Source organism: Triturus cristatus, chromosome 6 (genome assembly GCF_964204655.1).
Source record: "Triturus cristatus chromosome 6, aTriCri1.1, whole genome shotgun sequence".
NCBI lineage: Eukaryota > Metazoa > Chordata > Amphibia > Caudata > Salamandridae > Triturus > Triturus cristatus.
In genome coordinates this window covers 385,918,116-385,941,025 of record NC_140589.1, presented here as the reverse complement: position 1 = coordinate 385,941,025, position 22,910 = coordinate 385,918,116, and the positions used below count along the sequence as shown (strand labels likewise).

General features: G+C 39.5%; 1 protein-coding gene across 1 annotated transcript in view; it reads left to right on the top strand.

Moving 5' to 3' along the window:
• TPO (thyroid peroxidase) overlaps positions 1-22,910 on the top strand; it is a 961,894-nt gene that overhangs the window by 547,335 nt on the left and 391,649 nt on the right. The window contains exon 12 of the mRNA XM_085609184.1: positions 17,668-17,876. Within this exon, the coding sequence (XP_085465310.1) occupies positions 17,668-17,876 (209 nt within the window). The remainder of the gene's footprint in view (positions 1-17,667; positions 17,877-22,910) is intronic.

The window sequence follows — 22,910 nt, the reverse complement described above, 5'->3', positions numbered from 1 at the left end:
TGGGGTAATAAGTTACTTTTTCATGATTTTTGATATCATGGGCCAGATTTACAAAGAATTAATTCACGAAAAGGGGTCCCAAATTGTGCACTGACTTTTTGTTTTTCAAGTCGGATTTTGTAAACCACCCTATCTACCTTTAGGTCAGTTCACAATCGGAGTGGGTCTCAATTCAACCCAACTCATTATTATTCATGAGGTAGGATACAAATTGCCACTCATTTCGATTAGATGCCATCAAAGGTATGGTCGACTGCTGGGGTCAGCTGACCACCATTCCTGGGCTTGCCTTTAAATATAGTAAATTATTAAAGTGCAGCCTAATTTGTTTTAAAGACATATTTTACATTAACAAATGGAAAGCAGGTTACATGCGGTCCCCTTCTTTGTCCTCAACCTATTAACGGTTTGATACTGAATTTGCAGTTGCAACCCATTGATTCTTTCCAAAACACCCTTCCCAATAGTGATTAGTTCCCTGTCTAAACCCATTTTGCAATTCGGTAACCTGTTACCAAATCACAAAATAGAGTTTAGGGCATAACAAAAAAGCAATTTAGCGGTCACAAGCAACCTTGTGAGTAAGCAAATCCTAGGGGTTTTGACTGCTTTGTACACATGGTCACTTTGTATTTATTTATGAATGCATCATTGTCAGGCAGGGCTTGGTCACCTGCAAAATCGTTGCACCACTGCTCAGAAGCACTGGAAACAGTCAGCCTTCTAGAGGCAACAATCCTTCTTTAAGACCTGAGAGTTGCTGTGCTGCTGATGGTGTGATGTGGAGTCAATAGTGACATAATTCTACTGATACCCATTTGCAAGTGTTTACTGTTTTCATGACAGCATTAATTTTTTGAATGTGCACATGCCAACCACCCCTCCTGGAGTGCTGTAGTATCTGTTCAAATGCACTTTCATTACAAACTGCATGCTTCTGACGCTGGAAACTGCACCATATTACTCCTGTTTTTTTAATCTCTTTGAAGACAAATGAATGCAAGACTGACATTCTCAGAGGCACTGGTGAGAGAGAAAAGTCTCAGAATGAACCTGATAATGCCAACATGTGTGAAACATCAATAGAAATGATTTTGAAGGAGATTTCTGCTATCTGACTCTCTGTTTTATTCCTAGTAATAAAGATGGGGAGCTATCCGAAGAGCTCAAATTCATTAGATATAATGTGACTAGCTTTCTTGAACATCTCGGCAATATGGAAAAGAGACTAACCAGGGAGTCTTGATTTTTCCATGTTTGGGATAATGAACTGAGATTTCTGCATGCCAAGTTGGCTGACCTGGAAGATAGATCCTGCAGGGACAATAACAATTGTGTGGTGTGCCTCAAACCTCATTCACCAAGGCCAATAATTATTTCCTTCGCTGACACATCCAGGCCAGGCCAAAGATCAGGGCTGCCAAGAAATATAGAACATTCTCATTTGATAGTTGACATAAATAAATTCTATGTTTCAGCTGGCCTCCCCTTTGAAACAAAGATGAAGAGCAACTATTCTTAACATTTTGCCATGACTCAGAAAGCAGAGCAATTAATACGTTTTAACCAGCAATAATTATGATCATGGTAAAACCAAGGAAAATTCAGTCCCTGAAGCATTAGAACTCTTTTTGGATTCATTCGACTCCACGGACATAGAGAACTCAACCCTCATGGCAATGGATGCAAGGAAATCTGTTGTTGAGATTCAGGACCACACTTTTATAATTTTTCCAAGCAACGCAGCAAACCATTCGCTGTGAAGCACTGTGTGAAAGGGCAGGAATGCATCGTATTTAACATTATATGACGCATTCCTGTCCTTTCCTAGCACAGGTGCACTTTTGGCTGCCCACGCCAATGCAGGCTCCCTTGCATCATGGGGCAGGGTCCCTGCTATGTAGGCAGGATTGTTTGTGTGTAGAAAGGGACATCTTCCTGCACAAAACAATCCTCAGAGGCATTTTATCTCAGAATGCAGTACACATAGAAAGAGGGAAAAACAAGGAAAAATAAAGATATTTCTCCTTATACTCCTGGGGAAGCATAGCATGTTGATACATTCCCAGCTTCACCACTAATGGTAAATCTGGGAATGCACCAAAATCTATTGATGGGTGCATGGGAAAACCCAGGCCCCACCCATGAAATGCCTTCCTGAGGCAGAGTAACACATGGCAGCGATTTGTGGTTCCTTTAGTCACTCCAGAGTTATCAAGCCATGCAGGGTGACGCAAGGTAGACTTGCATTGCTTGATAAATCTCACTTATGTTTTGCATTGCCCTTGCACCCCCTTCTGAGGCGCCAGGATTACGCAATACCTTGATAAATCTGGCCCTCGCTGTGGTTGTCAGGACAGCTCCCCCACAGAGTGCTTGTATTTTTGCAAAGGTCCTGCTTGCCTTTGAAGGATAACTGCTTCTCCACTTTGATTTACTTATTTTATGAGTATAAATGATTGGGCTAGTTTTGAGCATGCTTTTGTATATCACTCTTCTCCCACAGTAGCCATAACCTCTCCTCCAGTCATTGGTGAGCAGACTGATAGAAGGCATTGATTGCACCACCTCTGTTTAATGATATTGCTGACTCACAACCCTTCTTCTGAGGGTGAGGGGGAACCCTTTTGTTTGCTGAAGAAGTAGCTTGCCTATCAAGGCTGATAGAAGGCCCCCACCGAGCAACCTTATCACCTCCAACTTCCCTTTCCATCAGGAATAGGTTATTGCCAGACTTTTTAGCCATTTTTAAAGCCACTGTCTTCAAATGTTAATGGTCTCTATCACTATATTACATGAAAAAATATGTCATATGTCATCTAAATCCTGCAACATCACTGTCATCTGGGAAATACACCTATTAACTTTTGAATCCCTGAAACGTAAGCAAGAGTGAGTGTGAAAAAATGGTGAACAGTACAGATTCTCATGGCAGTCTGAGATGAGGTATAGGATGTCATCTGTATGGTCTACCAAGAAATGTGGCATTGCTATATTGCTCAAGTGATCTCTTCTTTGCTGGATTAGTAAAACAAGGACTTCTTTGGAAGGAAGGTGCTCTTTTAAAAGTAATAAAATGGGCACAGACAGACTGTCATACCTACTGACAGAATTTGGTTTCACCCTAATAATCTTTGGGGGCAGCAGGAACTTAGCTCTGGAAATGTACCTAGACCAGACTGTTCCACTGGACAAGTTAAATGCCAATAACAGAGTGATACATTGTACTATCATGGATAACAATTGTCTTTGAGGATCTTGGTGAATTGCCAACCCCAAAACAAAGAAATAAGTCCATGTTTTATGTATTTACAGTTCTTGAGAAAAATAGACTACTTTATACATTTGAGCATAGTACTGTCAGACATTTCATGGTGCATTATCACGGGACAAAGGGTCTTGGATCACTCGTCAATATTAATGAGGCTATTCCTAGGCCATGTTGTATTCGCTTCAATGAGGTGGAGAATGTACCATTTTTAAACAAAATATCCCTACAGACACAGGCTTGAAAAGAATTTATCAACATTTCTAGAAATTGTTAGGGATTCTATGTCTAGTACTCAAACTCTCTAGGTATCATGAAAAGTGAAGCTGGGAGGGTAAATGATAATACATTTTCATTGGCCAAGCATAAACCCAAACAAGACTAGGAAAGAATAGTGTGGGAAATGTTTGAGATGGCTGAGCTTTACAACAGAAAGCCGACACACAATCTTTAGTGATTGTTGTAAAAGAAAATATTTGACCTGGCTACATTGAATACCTCAAGGACAGAATATGCACTATCACATCCAAAATGGAGACACTATGAGCAGGATAAGGCAGGTGCCTTCTTGCTGCCTAGTTAAAGAAAGAGTAGAAAGGTGTACCAATCGATGTCATCAATTTGTAAGGGTAAGGAGATCCCCTCACACATCCTGTTACTATTAGTAGCACTTTTGCCTCTTATTTTCAGAAGTTGTATCATATGCTCTGATTGTAGAACAAATGTTCTTTGATAATTTGACTGCAGAGTGAAGGGGTCTGTAAGAAAGGAAGATTTTTGTTTGTGACATATCTGAGGTGGTAACGTCTATGCTATTCTGTACAAAGTATCCTCTTCAGAACACAGTAACCCAGTTTAAAACTGTAACATCAACAAGGCACAATGCTGCATGGGATTTTCAAAGGGGTTCAGTCCATATGGATACCATGCCCAGTATGTAACAATTCCTCATCCCTTAGCCTGGCAAAGAACACGCCAAATGTTGAAACTACCATAGAATATCCCTCCTGAAAACAGATTGTAATATTCCTTCAAAGGTTGTGGCAAACCCCCTCATGTGAATCCATAGTCTTATTCATAACTCTTCTGTTGGTTTTGTTCCTCACTTCGTATCCTGGAACCACTCCTATGCACTCTTCAATGTGCTATTGGAAGTATAAGATGATCTGGTGGAAGCATGACTATATTTTTGGATTCTGGAAAGGACTGTGATCGTACCATTGGAGGTTTTGTTTTAGGATCATGGAAAGAGCTGTACCAGGGCAAATCTTCATTGCTAAAGTTAGGTGGGTATATTTTGACCCCATGGCATCAAATGATCGAAGATATTTTGTGGCTGAAGCTTTCAAGATCCACAGAGGCAGCCACTTACATCACTCTTATTCCTACTGACATTGAAGCCGCTCTCAATGGCTATTAGGCAGAATTGCAATACAACGATCATGCTTGAAACATTTCTTTCTGCCAATGGTATATTGTTCACTTTAACAGATCCCAAACCCTCACTTCCCCTACACACATTTGTGTGGGGTTTCAAATCACTTGCCAGAAAGAAATAGTCCTTCTCCTCCTATTTTGAATATAAAATCAACTGGGGAAACATCGAGGGGTTACCAATGTCCAGAGGGACCAATCAGGTGGAAATGACCAGATAAAATGTATTATAGCTCTCAAGCAACCTTTGATACCTGGGGGTACTGATCAACAGGGAATTAATGCAAATGGTTGAGGATAACCGTGAAACCCAATAGCTAAGACAGTGAATAATTATGCCAGGTAATCAACTCTACAAGTTACCTGTGGGGCAGAGTGCAGCTGGTGAACATTTTAGTGACCGACTGTACACTAAAACTCACAACCTTTGCTTTGGCAAAACTACTGGTAAGGAAAATGGAAGATACCATCACTTAAACCACTAACTCTTACAACTAGTGCATCTAGGCTACTTGGATGAACTCCCATGATCCCGGCAAAAGCAGCAAGGCTCCGCCTAACAGGAAACACAAACCTAGTTATCTTATAAAGCAGGGAGACTTTCTTCAAAAAAGCACTCTTCCCTACAATATCTGCAATGCGTTTATCAGGGGGCGTGGTGGACAATAAACTTAAATCAATACATTCATGCACAGAGGTGTGCTCATCAGGCATAATACAGGTTTGAATATTGGACTGAGTGGTCATCTAGGGCATCAGAAAGGTGGATAATTTATTGAGAGTGGAGTCTTGAAAGCCAACAACATTCCATGCCTACCACATGCACACAAGACTAATATTATAGATATCTCACGCTGTGCATCAAGAGTATTCTGGATAGGCACTGATCATTTCCCAAATCCCTCACCTATAAAAACATGTGTAGAAGAGGAGGAAGTTTGAAAGAATAATAATGGGCTTGTATAATGCACAACTGGCTACTCTCTTTTTAAAATCTGCGGAGGATAAATTACACCTAAAATTAATCTTGCTGCTGATGCAATATTACTCAGAAGATTAATGTTCCTTCTTGCTAACTCTTCACGACTAAGGCATAAGAGAAGCAAGGCTCCAATACACATATTCTAAGATATTGCATTATTGGTAGTGGTGCAAAGATAAAGAAAGGAAGCCTTTTACAAAAAGCCTGTGGATGGAGATGGCAATCCCTAGACTGTTCTTAACTGCACATCCAGTGGTTCTGCCCTAAGGTAAACACTTACTCATCTAAGATCTGGAAAACCTTATCAACTGCAAGTGGCCCTATGCTTTACCCCACATCTAAACTTTTCCTGTTACATGATACCGATGGCACTTGGAAGATAGCAACTTCATTATTAATGACCTGTGTTTATGTACTGCATCAATGGCGTTCTAAAATGTTGCTCACGATCAGTGAATGGATATCAGAATTGTTTCAGTGGCCTCATCTAAACGAAATACACATAGACCACAAGAATGAATACCTATTTTTAAATTAATCTTAGGGACATTTCTTTCTATCTGTCAATTGTAGTGTTTCTTTCTGACAAGTGAATCAAAACCACAACTGCAAGTCTGCTTGTATTAATGACATGCTGATTCATTTAAGAAAGTGATGATGTATTAGCATGGAACTGTGAGGATTTTAGTGTAATACACTTGAAAAACTGCCTTGGGTCCAGTCAGGCTCATTTGTAAAACCTTTAGCTCAACCCTGGGTAGCTGTGGCTCGAGGAGTGAGGCTTAAACAAAGGGTGTAGTGTAAACCATTTAAAAGCACCAAACAGCGAAATAAGAAAGGCACGCAACACAAAAAATCTATAACCAATTTATACAAATAGGTTATATTTTTATGAGTTTTTGACACCAAGATGAGCAACATCTACCAGAGGGTTCCAGAGATATGGATTTTTAATTAAATCTCAGCTATGTAGTCCTATGTGCAAACAAGCATTGGCAAGAGTCAAGTTTAGAAACTTTTGAAAAGTTTGAAAGAGTTGTGTTTGGATACACCAGCCAAAGTGGGGGAAACAATTCCAACAGGGACAAGGGTAGGGGAATAATGAGTATTTGGACAGTTACCTGGTCACCAAAGAAGGCTGGGGATGCTGAGGGTGCTGAAAGATGCTCTTGGTGCTGTGTGGTCAACTGGGGTGTCCTTGCGGTTATTCCTCGGTCCATGAGTAAGGTGGGGTGACTTTGGCCACAGGGGTTGGTTTCTCTCTAAGTCCTCTTTGATCCAGTTAAAGGCCAGCTGCGGCTGGACCACTGATCTCCCTACAAAGCAGTATACTTTGGTATATGCTGGTGTCCCTCTTTGGTGACCAATCTTGACTCTGACAACAGTCCTGGGTCTGGCAGACTCGAGTGTAACTTTTGGCTGTTCCAGAGGGTTCCAGAGATATGGATTTTTAATTAAATCTAAGCTATTTAGTCCTATGTTCAAACAAGCATTGGCAACAGTAAAGTTTAGAAACTTTTGAAAAGTTTGAAAGAGTTGTGTTCGGCTACGCCAGCCAAAGTGGGAGGGGGAATCCAACAGTGACAAGGGTAGGGGAAGGAGTATTTTGACGGTTACCTGGTCACCAAAGCAGTCTGGGGATGCTGAGGATGCTGAAAGATGCTCTTGGTGCTGTTTGGTCAACTGGGGTGTTCTTGCGCTTATTCCTCGGTCCATGGGTAAGCTGGGGTGACTTAGGCCACAGGGGTTGGTTTCTCTCTAAGTCCTCTTTGATCCAGTTAAAGGCCAGCTGCGGCTGGACCACTGATCTCCCTACAAAGCAGTATACTTTGGTAAAGGCTGGTGTCCCTCTTTGGTGACCAATCTTGACTCTGATAACAATCCTGGGTCTGGCAGACTAGAGTGTAACTTTTGGCTGTTGACGATTGGTTTCAGGGGTCTCCCAGCGGCGATCAATGGGGATTTTGAGAATGCAGCTGCTGACTTGCCAGATTGGGCTTCTTCAGCTTTCATGGCCCTGGTGCTGATTTCAGAGGATACACAATCAACGAGAGTCACTGTTCCTATCAGAAGAAGAAAGGGTAAGGGGTGAAGAGCTCTTGTCGTCCTACTACTCTGTATGTGGGGGACAGTGTGTCCTAGTCTTGATGCCCTCACACACCCCAAAGGATGTCATGCTTCATCATTGAGCTATTGCTCCTCGTTGGGCCGGCGCTGAAATGCACTACTGGTCCCCCGAAGGGTCAAATTGTCAGAGATGTTTTCGATGAAGCTGTCGGGGTGAGTGGCAGTGATGTCCTAATGTGAAGTTAAAAAATGACTGGAGAGGTGATTGGAGAATTTATTGAAAAATGGGAGTCCCACTGTCATTACTTAAAACCAAGAAGGTGATGCTGTTGTGAGGGTATAACGGCCCTCTGTAGCTAGATACATAATATACTCCTAGGTAATAAGTCTGTTAAGTCGACATGTTTAGCACTATATCACGGTCTCAGGAGGAGATCCCAGTGTGCTGCCTCAGGACCAGTAAAGGGATTAGTGAACAGTAAGAGAGATAGTGTGTGGCCTATAATAATCTAGTGCCACTAGGAGAGTGTGGGAGTAGTACTCTGGAACAACAAAAGTAAAACAACGTAAAAGATAGTAAATTGCAACAAACACTAATGTATGTATTAATACATCGAAAAGAAAGGGACCTGGGTCCCCCATTGGTGGGCCAAGTGCTTGTGGTCATATTCCTCGAAATTTAGCATACATCATGTGCAGCTAAAAGTGAACTATGGAGGAAAAATAAAAAATAAATTTACAAAACAGGACAAACAAGCATACAGGTTTGTGAGCATTTCTTATAAAGCCATGGCGAGGATGTCAAATTCATAATATGGTGGGACAAACAAAAACACATAGAACTCAGTGCCACTTGTCAGGACTGCCATGGTCGGTAGGTATGCTACAAGTGCGTATAACATATAGAGTAAAATCCCATCATTGATAGCAAACCTCATATCACTGTGTGAGTATGATAATAGGTAAGTATCTCAATTTGGTGTGCTTACCCCAGAAAAGCAGGAAAAGTTCCCCATGAGAATTGGTCCTTGGGTAACACAAGACCAATTGTAATTATAAAATGAAGCAGTGACGGTGTAAGTAGTGAAAAGTAGATTGCTGCCATTAATCAGGCGGTTCTGGCAGACAGGGAGTAGAATTGTACTCACAGTTCCTCGTAGGGAAAGGTGCCGCTACACCTACCCAACCTCATGCCATCTCCGCTGGTACTGGGAATGAGCCAGTGCTGTGTATTTTTAAGTGCTCTTGAGTCGGCGCGGAGAAGTGGCAGTTCTGGGTCACGTGAGAGGCTGCCAAGCAGGAGATGCTCTTAGCCGTCACTCACGCCAGTGTGGGGGCCATCTTGGAAAGGGAAAACAGGTGTATAGACGGCAGTGTGGGAATCAGTATTCTCACATCTGCCTAAATAAAAACATTAGCCAAAATGGCTGTTTTGGTGCAGATTATTGAACTATAGCGAGCGGCTGACAGGCAGGAGATGCGCTTGGTCATCGTTCATGTTAGCATAGAGACCATTTTGAAAGAGAGGACAAGAGAGTCGATGGCGGTGTGGGAACCAGTTTCTTGCAACTGCCACAACTGAGATTTACAAAAACGGCTATTCTGGCACAAATATTGTACTCAAGTCAGTGATAAGAAAAATAAAAAATAATAAGGGAACTAATGAATGACAGCCATGTCTGATGGCTATAAGTATCAGAGGATTGTTCATTGTTCAATAAATACATCTGGGGGTACCTTATGGAGGTGGTAGAACCACGGCATTGTTACAGATAGGAAAGGCTGTCCATATGATAATTACCTACTACTTGGCCCACCAATGGGGGACCCAGGTCCCTTCCTTTTCAGTGTATTAATACATACATTGGAGTTTGTTGCAATTTATTATCTTTTATGTTATTTTACTTTTGTCGTCCCAGAGTTTTACTCCCACACTCTTCTAGTGGAACTAGATTATCATAGGCCACACACTATCTCTCTTACTGTTCACTAATACCTTTACTGGTCCTAAAGAAGCGCACTGGAATCTCCTCCTGAGACCGTGATATAGCACAAAACATATAGAGGGCCATTATATCCCTCACCGCTGCACCACCTTCTTGGTTTTTAGTAATGACAGAGGGACTCCCTTTTTTCAATAAATTCTCCAATCACCCCTCCAGTCAGTTTTTACCTTCACATTAGAACATCACTGCTACTCACCCCCATGCACCCATACAGCTTTTAAGAAAAGATCTCCGACAAAGTGACCCTTCGGGGGACCCGTAGGGCATCGCAGCACCAGCCCGATGATGAGCAATAGCCCAATGATGAAGCATGACATCCTCTTGGGGTGTGTGAGGGCATCAAGACTAGGAAACACTGTCCCCCACGAAAAGAGAAGTAGGACGACAAGAGCTCTTCACCCCTTACCTTTATTCTTCTGATAGGAACAGTAACTCTCTTTGGTTGTATAGTCTTCCTTGGGTGCACGGGTCACTGGACCTTTATCTAGCTCCCTACGTCCCCCTCTTTGTGATTTTTTGTTGGTTTCAGAGGGTCAGCCGACTGACCCTTGTAGTCACTTGTTTGGTCTGGGGCTCAGAAGCAACTTTTCCATGAGCCTAGAGCCACAAACATAGTCCTCTCTTTGCTATCCCAAGTTGCAGCAGGTGTAGACCAGCAGTCAGTGCAGCCTCTTGTTCTGAGTTTTGTGGTCAACAGGACAGTCCTTCTTTGGTCTGTTGCCTAGTACAGTCCTGATCTGAGGTTCAGGGTGCCACATGTGAGATATTTATGCCCAGAAAATGCCCTGGGAGGATGATGCAATCACTAGCCAATGGGCTACCAGGAACCCTCCTGCTCTGCTACAACTTCTGTTTATATGTGCACTCTAGCAATCACAGGCTGCACTATTCTGCCCACTCTCAATATGTCTGAACCCTTCCTTGGCTGGAAGGACCTTGGTTTCCACCCTATAGGTGTGTCAACCTGTGGGTTACACACCCACGGGAAAACAGGTTTGGGCACTGGTATCCCTTCTCTGTTCCTGTCGCCTGCCTTTCTAACTGAACAAAGGGGCAACACTCCAAGAGTGTGCTCGCCATCTGCCCACTAAAAGCAGCTTTGCCTTTGAAGCTCACCTTCTGGGTCAACACCCAGAGAGGCTTCCTGCAAGGCAGAGGTAACACCTCTTCCTGTTGCAAGCTTCTATTGTTCTCGAGTCTGGGAGTTGTTCACACTACTCCCCAGGATGGCAGAATGCTGCCTGGTGGCCAATAACTGTGCGATGCCACTGGACAAACTGGGCATCAGAGTGGCAACTTTCTAAAAGTTGCCCTTCCTTAAAAGTGACATTAATTTCTACTTGGGCATCCAGTCAGATTTAATGCCACAATTAATTTCATACCTTGAAATATCCATTTTAATTGTATCATTCAGAAGTTATCAGGACTGAGAGGTCAGTCGGTAAGTCTGTATTAGCCAGTGGTGCTACAAATGTGTCCTCAGCAAAAACGACACTTTGGAAGTTTGGCTATAATGACCTATGAAAAGTATATGTCCCACATAATAATATACAGAGTCCTGCATTAGTATCCACAGGCCTTCCTTAGGGGAGGCTGGTATATATTGTTAAGGGATGTGAGGATTTTGCTTTTGGTTTAACTGGCAAAGTCATACTAGCAGGTTAAAACTGCTCTTCCAGGCTGCAGTGGCAATCTGGGAGCCATTTTGTACTTTGTTGCAAACAGGGTGGCACAGCCAGTGCTGCAGCCCTGGGGGGACACTCTGCCTTACATGCCTGTGTATCCTTGGTACGATATACTAGGGGCTTAAAAGTGAGTCAGCTTATGCCAATTGGGGGTGGCCAATTCAACATTTATTTTGTAAGGTGTTAGACCTCTGGCATTGGGGTCTGGTTGGCAGGCCTCATTATACTCTGTGTTGAAAAACCAGCAGTATCAGTCCAAAACATTGGGGGGTGATCCTGCAAATAGAGGCATTTCCTTAAAAGGACCCCTCTCCGCCCGTACCCTGAGTAATGAGGGACTGAATACCTATCTACATTCCCTATCTGTAGTGGGTGTTTGGACAAAATATCGAGTTGAGAATATCGGGACACACAAATATCAGAAACAAATATCATAACACAAAAATGTTGTGATGCCAAAATATTGTTTTAAAAAATATCATTGTTTTTAAAATCCCTTTTAATAATATAGTGATAAATATTATCATTTTTAATTATGTTAATGTACTTTAGTTCATATATTAATCTTATGCATTACTATTGTTTTTGTGATTGTTATTAATTTATTTTAATATAGTTTGTAATTTTAAGTGAGTTAGAATTAATAATCTAATTGTTAATAGCAATCTATTCTGTCATAGAGGGCTTTGGGTTTGTGGCGGCATAGGGGAAGTTAATTAAGCAAAAACTAATAATATATTAAACAATAATTTTTAGCTAGTCATGAGTTTGATATTAATTATATAAAATATGTAATTCTAATTTATTTTAGTTATCTGTTAGGTGCAAGTTGGAAGCTCTGTAGAAGTTTACGGCAGGAAGTTAATTAAGAAATAATTAACTATTTTTTATTTTTTATTATTTAATTGATTATTAATTGTGTAAATTGTGTAACAATTACATGTTTTTGTTATGTTTTATCTGCAGGCTGCTGGGTGTGTTGGGGCATTGGATGGAAGTTAATTAAGCAATTGTTAATTATCAATTATTGATTGTTAATCAATTATTTAATTGATTATTTATTATGTAAATTGTGCTGTACTTGTTCATTTTAGATATATTATAAGTGCAGGTTGCTAGGTTTGTAGGGGTATGGGTTGGGAAATTAATTAAGACATATTTAATTACAAATTATTTATTAATTTATTGATAATTATTTAATTGATTATTATTAATGTAAATTATGGAATAATGATATATTTTAGTTATGTTTAAAGAAATTATTAGTGAACAATTAATTGTTAATTGTCAAAAAACGATTTAATTAATTTTCAATTTAGTAAAATGTCTTATACTTATTCATTTTAGTTATATGTTAGATGCAGGTTGCTAGGTTGGCAGGGTTATAGGTGGGAAGTTATTTAAGTATTAATTAATTAACAATTAATGATTAATTTATTTATAACTATTGAATTAATAATTAATTACCTGAATTGTGAAATAATGATATTTTTTTGTAATGGTTTGGGTGCAGGCTGCTAAGTTTTTAGGGGAAGTTAAGGACTTAATTAACAGCTAATTTGATTGCCAATTAATTATTTAATTGTTTATTGATTATGTAAATAGAGCTATATATATCTATTTTAGTTATATTTTAGGTGTGGGCTTTTAGATTTGAATGTGTCCTCATGTAACACAACTGGTGCTATGTAAAGGCAGGGGATGCTGTAAGTAGCTAATGCAAGACCGGTAGAATGAGTTAATTGCAGTATCGATTATGAGGATCGGCAGGGTGACAAATCATTCAAAAAGTCTTTCAACCCTTTCTCTTACCTGTGGCTTCAGTTATTTTCTTCTTTTTTAAACTGCTTATTCGATGCATGTGGCACTAATAAGTAGTTAACTGGATAGTCATTGAGTCACTATATGAAGAAAAAAAAAGAAAATCTTTTGAATGTGGCCCAAAAGGGCTTAAAGACCGGCAGCATAAAGACAGTAGGGAAATTATGTTGGATTAAAATTCAGATCCTTGCAGGCCATAAAACTAAACTTTTCAACCTGACTTTGAGAGGCATGAAGAAACACATCAAGTAAACAATAGCAGAATGTAAACATTTCTGAGACAAACTCTTTTAAAGTTAAATCATGTTTTTTCCACCGTGGCTGCAGTTAAACTGTGTGTATTAAGCACTAATGTACCGAAAACAACTTCAACAAACAGAACTTTGTCATCTAAATTCAGTAAATGGTTTAATGCTACTAGGCAGTAGAAAATAAAATAAGGCAAATGATACACGTCTAAAGCCCAGAGTCATCAATGCAGAGACTGTGTCTTCCTAATGGAAAATGTATTTTGCATAAACGAAGAAATTAGTTAAAAAAAATGTGATTCAAAAGCTGCCAGCTCATATGGGTGTTGTTCATTATTTTAGGCTTTACAAGCACGAGAGAAATAGTTCCCGGCAGGACTATTGAAGGGCCTTTAAGTTCTGCCCTATCTACATGGAAGATCATAGCGAAAGGCATAGATGGGACAAAGGTTCAAAACTCTTTCATGATCCTTGTTGGTCAGAAATAAGAGCTTTCTGCCTCAGATATCACACTTCTTTTGCCTCAAGAAGGTTGAGAATCTGGCTAGTGTCTTTTCTGACCATTCAGCAGTAACAATTGAACTAGTCATAGAAGAGTTGGATTCAATTCACTCTAAGTGGTGTTTCGCTAAATCTATATTACATACCAATACTTGGCTGGACAATATGCATCTTACTTTAGAGGAATTTCTGTTGTGTAATATAGGTACGGCCTCTTCCTTCCCTGTTTGGGGTGCTTTAAAGGCGTTTATTAGAGGCAAGGTAATCTCCTTCAAAGCGAAGCAGACTCAACAAGAGGAGGCGAAGTTTAAGCAATTAAAATCTCATTAAATCTGGCAACTCAAGCTTTTAATACACAGAAAATCACCAGTAACAAAGCTAAAGCTAGGCCAAGCAAGACAGAACTGAAACGATCATTTTATGTGGGCAAAATAGTAAACCGAAATACATATTTACAAAAAAGTTACAAGGAAAGTGAACACAGCCTGGTCGGTAAGACAAAAACATATTCAAAACACAATCAAATCTATTCTCAATTCAGACACTAGCAGTCGGCCGAATGTAATCACAATAGTTTTTTTGAAACATTACAAAAAACTGTATTCAGAACCGCAAATACGCACCCCTGGCTCTATTCATAGCTGGATGGAAGGCAATACCCTAAAAGCCTTGCCTAATGATCAGCAAGCAAGCATTGCTGCACCAATTACATTAGCCAAAGTGGAAAATGCAATCAATTCCTCTTCTAATGCAAAAGCCTGCAGAACTGATGGCTTGCCAGTTGAGGTCCATACAATGTTTCAGCACCAATTACGTAAGTTCTTAGTTACTTTGTGTAATGAAATCCTTACAGGCAATGATAATCATAGCGTATTCACTGAGGCTGTTATAGTTCGTTTTCTGAAGAAAGAGAAGCCATCTGAGAATAAGAATCCTTATCGACTGATAAACTTACTTAAAAGTGACTATGATTTTTTAACAAAAATGTTTGCAAACAGATTGGTCCCACTAGCCCAAGCTCTGATCCATGAAGACCAAAATAGATTCTTACCAGGTAGATGGATTTCTATTAGCACCAATTACCTGTTACAAGCAATCGATTTTCATTCGTCTAACAACATCAAGCTTGCAATTATTATGCTCAGTGCTGAAAAAGCCTTTGATCTGGTCCAGTGAGAAGTGCTATTTGCAATAATTGCCAGACTTAAGTTTCCAATGAGCCTGGTGAAACTATTGATAAAACTAAATAAAAATGCTGAAGTAAAATTCATTATTATTTAAAACAAGCTGGATGAATTGTCACGAGTTGAGGGACTTGACTGGGCTGCCCTCTGTCTCATATACTCTTTTCCTTATTTATCGAACCTGGAGCTACAAAACTGAAATTGTTAGTGAACTACATGATACTCTATCTGGCCGTGGAGGAAAGGAATTTAAAAAACGCGGTCTTCTGAATAGATGAATTCACTTGTATAAGGGGGCAGTGCAAAATCAATCATACAAAGTTGGAGGACTTTTTATTTAATAATAACTGGAAGGTCCCATCTATACAAACATGAGCCCATTCCTAAGCTATTGTTCCTGTCAGATACCTTGGTACCTTTGTTGCAACAGATTTTTTGCCTGATCTAGGTCCCCCTACTAGTGAAAGTGAGTAGACTATTGAACAAATGGTAGATGCTGCTATTAACTACTATCAGTCAGTTAACACTGATCAAAATGAATATCCTTCCCTTGTTTCTCCTTGTCTTTTGTAATGTCATTATTAAAGCGTAGCAATCTTTTTTTGATTAAATAAATGAAATATTACAACAGTTTATATGGCAGGCAAACAAACCACCGATCAATTTACAGACATTGCTATTAAATCAGGAAGAAGGAGGGCTGGCACTTCCCAGAATTAAAATGTATTATCAGGTAGTCCTTTTGGATATGTTAACCCAAACTTCTACCACCAACAATGCTCACAAGAATTTCTACTTAGATAGGATGATTAGAGAAGCAGGATCCAAGCTTTTCACATTTTTAAAAATACCCCAAATCATGAAAATGTCTAGATATAGGTTGCCACATGTAATAACCAATAGATTTGAAATGATTGGACAAGAATATAACATTCCCAGATTCTATTTATCTTTACATTTATAAGGGCTACAGTTCAATTTGCATACTTTTTGCTAATGGGATAGTGTTGTATGTTGTACATGTGAGGATTTTTTTCAAGCTGGCTCTTTTATTCAATGGCATCAACTGATCGGTAGCTATCCCCATATAAGTTTCAATTTACGGTTTAGTTTTATTCAAATTAGAAATGTTTTGAAGCGCGTCTAAATAGTTTGGTTCGTATCCGAAACTATGGGCCCAATTATAATGGTGCTTGGACGTGCCTCAGACTGCTATCGTCGTCCGACAATGAGTCGGCTGTCCTGCATGCCCATTACGATCCGACTGCCATGCAGGTGGCTGTAAAATGCCTTTTTCTGCTGCGGCTTGTGCTGTGGCCCTTTTCCAGGCCGCATCAGACGCCACAGAAGAAAATTGCTTTTCAAACATCCATGCACCGTGTGGTCCCTGGCACATTGTGCATGGTTGTTTGGGGGGCACCACATGGCCCCCCAAGCTACTTAGCTGTAGCCCACAGAGGATGAGGGCCTTGCATGGGCCGCCCAAAGACTCTTTTCCTCTGCCTTTTTATGGAGGTGGAACCATAAAGGGACATCCTAATCCCTAGAGTGGTGCCTGTGCAGGCACTGCCTCCATTGTATGGATTAAGGTCTGACCGCCAACCCTGATGAGCACCTTGAACCTGTATGAGGCGGTGGTCTTCGCCCCGACATAATTACTCCAATGCCTGTATTATAATCCAGCATCGGACCAATGCCCTGGTTGTCAGGCAGACTGCCACCGACAGCCTATCAGTGGGGGTCCAGCCCACATCAAAATGAGGGCCTATATGAGGAAGTGGTACCCCCTTTTTTTAAGCAAAATCTCATCCACAACCAGCTGTAAGATCGATGCAACCCAATTGAGGTTTTGTAATAACCAATTGAGTTCCAAAGCTATTCAAGCTGTAAATTATAAGATAATGTCTAATTTCAGCAGATTGATGTGGTATTGCACACCACAGTTTATCCATAAAAAGCATGCTACAGTTTCATCAGCATGATTTAGATGCAGAGATGAAAAGGGAGATTGGCTCCATATTTGCTTTACTTTAGTCAAAATTTTTACTTAATGCCCGATATCTACAGAGCCCTGTTTAGCATAATCTTTCACCACCAAGAGATTCCCGTTGGGCAGTAACAGTTTTTATTTATAGCCACACTTATTGCTAGATAATTGATATCACTTAATTGGAAATTCGCTGATGTTGCTACTTTCAGTCAATGGCTCTCAAAAATGTTTGAAAATTTGTATCCGGTAAAAGTTGAATTCTTAAAAAGATTTTTACATTTTTGCAAAGCTAGGATGAGTGACATCAATTTGTTTTTTCTATAATGAATTGTTTTGTCTGTTACAATTACGTTTTTCATTTACTTGAACCATGATTGTATTTTGTATTTGAGATAATGTCTTTTCTACATCAATAAAAAAATAATAAACAATGATAACTATATCATTTATAAATCATAATGCTTGCCACAAATGCTTTCAGGTTTTGGTGGGAGAACAATGGAATTTTTACACAAGATCAACAAAATCAGCTAAAAAAGCATTCCCTTTCCCGTATAATCTGTGATAATGCAGGACTTTACCAGGTACCCATTGATGCATTTCTACTGGGGACATACCCCCACGACTTTGTTTCATGTAGTCAAATCCCTGGAATGGATTTAGCAGCTTGGAAGGAAACTCCTAATCGAGGTAAGTTGAAATTGAGCGCTTAAAAACATGCTATTTTGTTATTTGTTTTTATGCCCTAATTAATATTGAATTATAGGCAATATCTTGCTACGAAAGGTGTTTTTTACTCGACTTTTTGACTACAAGATCATTCTTGATTACTGGCTGTAAAAACATGGATTGAGAGAATTCGTAACATGCAGATCTCACACCATGATTGAGCTTTTCTACACATAGATGTAGGAACTGAGTACTGCACATTTTGCTATGACAGAGACGTGATTTGTATATAGAGGTATGCTTTTTTCCAAGTCAAAGAATAGTAGAAGTGAAAGAAATAAATGATAAAGAATTGTTTGAGATGTGTTGTATTATTTTACACACTTTAGGATTGATTCAGAAATGCATTAAAATAGGATTCCCTTCATCGAAAAGGCACCGTTCCTTTCCATGTGTGATTGCAATGCTTTAAACTGCAGCCCAGCCTGACCACAGTAGTGCCACTGGTAGACAAACATTTTTTATCATATATGTGGATGTTGTAAATACACATTGCTGTACATTATTGACATTTAATTTAAATTTCATGCTCTGATTAGCCCTTGGCATAATTTGCATTAGGCCGGAGTACCCAGAGTAATTTTGGTAATTTTGTTTTACTCTTTTGACTAAGCCTGGGCGGAGTTTGCGGCCTTCTGCTACATGGAACTCCGCGAAGTGCAAAACAAAATCAGCCGCGCTACTAGGAGATCCGCAAGCGGCAGAGTGCATTGGAGAAATGCTGTTTGCGGTTATTTTCAGTGCCAGGTGCTTGTCTGCACTTTGCAATCATTGCAAATGGCACCATGCACAGCGCAAGTAGGCAATGCTTCCTTTCTGCAGCTCGAGTAGATTTTTACTTGAGCGGCAGCGGGAGTGTGGAAAATCAACCTCCCGGTGAGCTTTCTCAATGCGATCGGACAGTTTCTCAACGTGAGCAGTCGTTAGCATATGCGACCACTATCAATGAGAAATTTGACCGCCTGCATTGAGAAATCTCGCCGGGAGGTTGATTTTCCACACTCCCGCTCACCAACTTGATGTTGATGATCGCGAATGAGGAAAAAATCTCTGCTCCGCTATGCAGAGCGGAGTTTTTCGGAACTCTGCTAGCTCCGTGTAACTCTGAGTTCGGAAATCTCCGCAAACTCCGCGAGGGTAGCAGAGTTCACCGCCTAGACTTACTTTTGATACAAAATGACCCAAAAATTATACTATCACAGCCATTTACGCAAATGTGAGTAACTTTCCACAGAACTCCTGCCAAAAGAGTGCAGGAACAATTAACATAGTGAGTGGGTACTGGCTGCTGCCATTCACGTTCTGTTTCCTAGTGCAAAATGCAACTCCAGGTCCATTTTGGACTCGAGGGTTCATTTTGCGCTACGAAAATAGCACTAAATGCTGTGTTATGCTCCTTGCGTAATTCTACATAATTTTGCATAATTATACTACAGCAACATTACTCAATTTATGCCCACCCATACCCCTGATGCATTTTCTGTGCTCTTTACCATTTACCATGGAAAGGTCAGTAGATCAAATAGGTGAAACTAACATTTTAGGGGCTGAACAGACACTTTGGTGTCACTGTGCAGAGTCCTAATGCCAGCATAAATAAGGGAAAGAAAATTTTACAAACCTAGGGGTACCATGTAAAAAGGCAACCAGCAATTGTTCTATTGATTATCACGTTGACCAGTATGAACCCATACTGGGCCATTTGTTCACTTCTGTTTCATATATGCAAGTTTTAAAAATATAAATCCAATTTCTGCCAAATACATGCTTTTCTTACGTATATATTTGGATGTTATCTGAATCAGTCAGTCCCAGATACCCATAATAACATGCCACAAAACACAAACAAACTAGATTCCTGTGGCTTTTGTTACCTGGAATGTTCCTTATGAAATCCCCATTTTAATCTTTCTACTATTCTGAAACCCTCCACAAACTTCTTGGGCATTAGGAAATACAGCACTGTGTTTACATCTTATTATTTTAATGAAGACATAAACCTGCATATGGAATTTCTGTATTGGATTTTGAACTGTACACTTTATTATATTTTAGCAAGTGAAATTGGTCTCAAATTCTGGTCTCCATTTGTAAAGTAAAACTCCGACAAATGAATTTGGCCTTTAAGAGATGTGTCTGGTAAAACTGTTTAAATCACACTTTTAATAGTGCAGCTATACTTTAATTTACCTCAAAATCACAAACAGCATGGCAAACAAGTAACATAGGCAAATATTGGTTCCATAGAAGTTCCAGTTTCGATTCACATAGGTATTTGCACACCTTTGTTTCACCTAGATGTGCAGATTTCTCCATTCAAATCCTCATTTCAATTTTATGTTTAAAGCATTTTTTCTAATTGCAAACAGGCCGATTCGCCAAATGCTTTTTGGGATGTACAAAGTCTAAATTGCGATTTGGTAACATGTTACTGAATCGCAATTTGGGTTTTGGATTTAGTATTTAGAAGGGGTGTCTTCACATTAGTATTTATGAATGTTTTGGAACTGAAATGCGGTCGCAAAATATTTGCACATTACCATCAACTCAAAGTTGGTGGGGTAACCCACTCGAAAATGTGGAGGGGTTCCCAAGCAAACCCTTCCCCTTTGAGATGGCTGGTAAAATATTTTTTAAGAGTAGGCAGTGGTTCCACAGATCACTGCTTACTCCTAAAAGTGGAACTTGAAAGTTTCATTTTTTTCTTTTCAAATGCATCTCCTTTTCCTTTAAGGAAAACGGCCAGTGTATAAAAAGAAAAGATTGCTTAATTGAAAAAAAATTATAGACAGCTGACCCCAGCTTGCCACCATGCCTGTGATGGCAGCAAATCATAGAGGGTCACAAATTGCAACCTGCCTCAATAATATTCACGAGGTGGGTCTATTTGTGTCCCACTATCAAATTCTAATGAAACTCAAAAGAGTTTCCTACATTAGAAATAGTGATTCCCTATTAGCAATTTGCAAAAAATTGCAATTAGGAAATCATTATTCCATTTTTTGTACATGAAGCCATAGAAATGGAGTGAATTCACAAACAGAATTTGCCAAACAGACATTTCCAGTGTAGTTATGTTCCTGAGAGCAAGTCGGCCGTCAAGGGTGGGTATGTGGGTGTTCCAGGGTGGGTTCAGCTTGCAAGGTTAGGGAACAATCACATGCTAGAAAATGTATGTTTAGTCACCAAATCTTTGAGAGTTGTTTTCCACACTGAAACAGCCATATACTCACTATTTGCAAGGACATGTGAAAATGTGGTTTTAAGTTTGGGAATGGAGGCGGAACACAACCAAAGTAGTTCACTGTGAGCTAAAAGCAGCCCAGAAAAATATGTTTATTACAGCCCCTAGTGGAGCAAATGTGTCCAACCAACTCCAAGATGATTCGACAAGGCAAGTTATATATACGTCTACAAAAACTTGGTGCGTTCTTTCATGGCTGTTCGCCATGCTAGATAGCTAAAGATCACTCTTTTTAACTGCACGTTACCAGTGGTATTGTCAGTGAATTCCTGAGGTTTTTTAAAATCTACATTTAGATGTTAGAAAAATAATTTCCCTTTAACCTTATTTATTTCGGTGAAAAAACATACATATGCCTGAAATTCACAGAAGAAACTCATAATTAAAGTGCAGTTAGGGTTACAACCCACATCCTAAAACCATTGTACTTTGCATGTCATGGTTCATTAAACTAACCCCAACTTGCAACTGTGCCAATCAACACTTATGGCCTCACATACTACATTCCTCATGATTCGTTTAATTACTTTATTTAGGACATCACTGATAACATTTCGAATTACATTGCTGATGGCATCACCCATGGCACTACTATTAATGTTATTTTGATTTTGTAAATGATGTAAATGACAAATGTAGATATTTATATTATATTTACTACAATTCTAAAGTAGTGAGTTCCATTCTTTATGGTTCAGAACTCTGGGGTTTTGAGAATCTGATACCTCTAACTATAGCAGAGAACACATTTTATCAAACAATCAATGGCACCAACAAAGAAATGGCTCAAACAGACATGTAGGAAAATGGGCACTAGAGGTTGCAGTGTTGTTTTGAGATTGCTGCACTCAGATCCATCCTTGCAGTATGGTATCTCTGTTGCTAAGTTTGTAGGATGGATGTGGATTATAAGATCAAAGAATAATGCATTGTCCTTTTCATCATTAGGAACCTGAAATGGAATTTACCAGGCCCTACTGTGAATTATAGAGTTATTTTTGTTATGTCAGGGCATAATTCATATGTATATATGTTTTTTTATGAACTTGTATACTTTTACACTTTTGAATATTTATATTTTAGATTGCTTTTATGATATGTAATGTCAAAATAAAGCTTTTGATGATGATGTAATAGGAGTAAAAACTAAGCTCATAATACATTATTTTGGATTTACTGTTTCTAAGACAGTGTAATCTGAATGCAACAAAAGAGATTTTTGTTGGCTAAATATATTATTTTGCAGCATATTGCTGTGTCTCTACTTCTGTATTAATGGTGGAATGTTTGCCAAATAGTTACCTAGGTGTATGGTGTGTGTTGCACTCTGATAATATACTACATTTCTGTTTGCATATGTATATCTTAATATATGTTACATGCAAATGGTGTGTATATAATGCTATGTGTTGCTACATGTGGTCTCTAGCTCTAGCTGGCCTATTCACTGCACTAGTAGTTTGTTTAGTAGTACTAAAATAGTAACTCAGTCACTACAAAATGCTTTTTACAAGCCTATGTGTGGAGACTTCTGCCTCTTGAATCTTTTTAGGTGAAATTCTACGCCCTGGTTGTGGAGGTCTCCGCACATGTAGGTACACATTTAGGGGCTCATTATGATGTTGGGCGGAATCACTTTCGCCCAACACCGACTCGGTCATGAGACCAAACGACACATGGTCGGCGGTCCCAACTGCCACATTAGGATTTTACTATGGGAGCATGCATTACATCCTTAAACTGGCCATAAT